Below are 1,598 nucleotides of genomic sequence, written 5' to 3'. Positions count from 1 at the left end.
CCAAAAAAAAAAAAAAAGACCACAGTGGGCAGGGAGCTCCGTTAAAGTGACCACAACGAGCTGGGCAGCCCAGGGCCTGGCATGGGGGGCTCTCAGATATGGGCACGCTGACGTCATTACTGCCAGCTCCATTGTGGTCCGGTCTGCGAGGGCAGGCCCTTTTGTCCATCTGTTCACTCACGTGCTCTCCGGGCCTAGAATGGTGCCTGGACCTACTCGGTGGACACATGGAGAGGTTCTCCCTGAAGTCACATATGTGGCCTCTCCTTGGGGTCATGCATGCCTGAGGGCAGGCACCCACCCCTGCGCAGGCTCAGTGCCCTCATGACCCCGTCTGCACCCACAGATGTGCCCTTGGTGGGCAGAGTGTGACCGAGAGAAAGGCTGGCTCTGGCTTCCCCTCAGAGCTTCTCCTCTGTGCACACCCAGACCCCAGCAGGGAAGGGACTCCCCAGGATGTCAGGGGTGAGAGGGGCCTGTGCCCCATGTGCCCCCCAGCTGTGGACCGAGACCCCTCTCTGGGGGCTGCGGGCTTCCGGCCTGACACTGTCCGCTGTCCTTTCAGCGAGGAGCGCCCCCTGGATCTGACAGGCAAGGTGTACCAGCTGGAGGTGATGCTGAAACAGCTGCATACGGACCTCCAGAAGGTAGGGCCTCGCGAGGCGTGCACTCCCCCGCCCGCGTCCCAGACGGGCCAGCAAGGCTCAGGCCCCTGTCTCCACCCCGCACCTGCTATTCTTGACTGTGGGTGCGGCCAGCGGAAAAAGTAGTGATGCTGAAGGCTTGGAAGCTCACAAAGGAACTCTCATGCATGCTCAAGGGAGAATAAATTGGCCCAGCCTTTTTGGAGGGCAGTGGGACAATATTTATCAAAAATGTGATTGTGAGGCTGGGCGCAGTGATGCCTGTCATCCCAGCACTTTGGGAGACCGAGGCAAGAGCATTGCCTGAGCCCGGCGGTTTAAGACCAGTCTGAGCAACTTGGTGAGACCTCATCTCTACGATAAGTAAAAAAATGTGCCAGGTGTGGGGGTATGCACCGATAGTTCCAGCTACTTGGAAGGCTGAGATGGGAGGATTGCCTGAACCCAGCAGGTTGAGGCTACAGTGGCCGTAAGCATGCCACCACTGCACTCCGGCCTGGGCGATAGTGAGACTCCGACTCAAAAGAAAAAGTAATGGTGTACTTTGTTGACCAGCAGTTCCACTTGTGGGAATTTGTCCATGAGACCTTCCAGTGTGGGCACAAAGAGATCACGAACAAGGACGCTCATTGCTGCTCTGCAGGCAGGTGAAAACCGGAGCCAGTGTGGCTGTCCACCGAAGGGTTGTGAGAGCCGCAGGGAACCCCTGCGGCAGCAAAGCCCACGGCCAACAAAAACAATAACACATCTGCCAGGTACAGTGGCTCACGCTGTAATCCCAGCACTGAGCCCAGGAGTTGAGGCCAGCCTAGTTAACATAGAAAGACCTCATCTCGCCAGGCTTGGTGGCTCAGCCTGTAATCCTGCGCCTTTGGGAGGCTGAGGTGAGTAGATTTGCCTGAGCCCGCGGGTTCGAGACCCGTCTGGGCAGGCAAGACCTCATCTCTACAATAA

General features: G+C 57.8%; 1 protein-coding gene across 1 annotated transcript in view; it reads left to right on the top strand.

Annotated features, from left to right (window-relative positions):
- SIPA1L3 (signal induced proliferation associated 1 like 3) overlaps nucleotides 1-1,598 on the top strand; it is a 125,380-nt gene that overhangs the window by 121,379 nt on the left and 2,403 nt on the right. Inside the window, exon 21 of the mRNA XM_021712493.1 lies at nucleotides 566-647. Within this exon, the coding sequence (XP_021568168.1) occupies nucleotides 566-647 (82 nt within the window). The remainder of the gene's footprint in view (nucleotides 1-565; nucleotides 648-1,598) is intronic.

Source organism: Carlito syrichta, unplaced genomic scaffold, assembly GCF_000164805.1.
Source record: "Carlito syrichta isolate Samal-C Ts95f unplaced genomic scaffold, Tarsius_syrichta-2.0.1 Scaffold89967, whole genome shotgun sequence".
In the NCBI taxonomy this organism is placed as follows: domain Eukaryota; kingdom Metazoa; phylum Chordata; class Mammalia; order Primates; family Tarsiidae; genus Carlito; species Carlito syrichta.
This window is presented reverse-complemented; position numbering and strand designations above follow the sequence as displayed.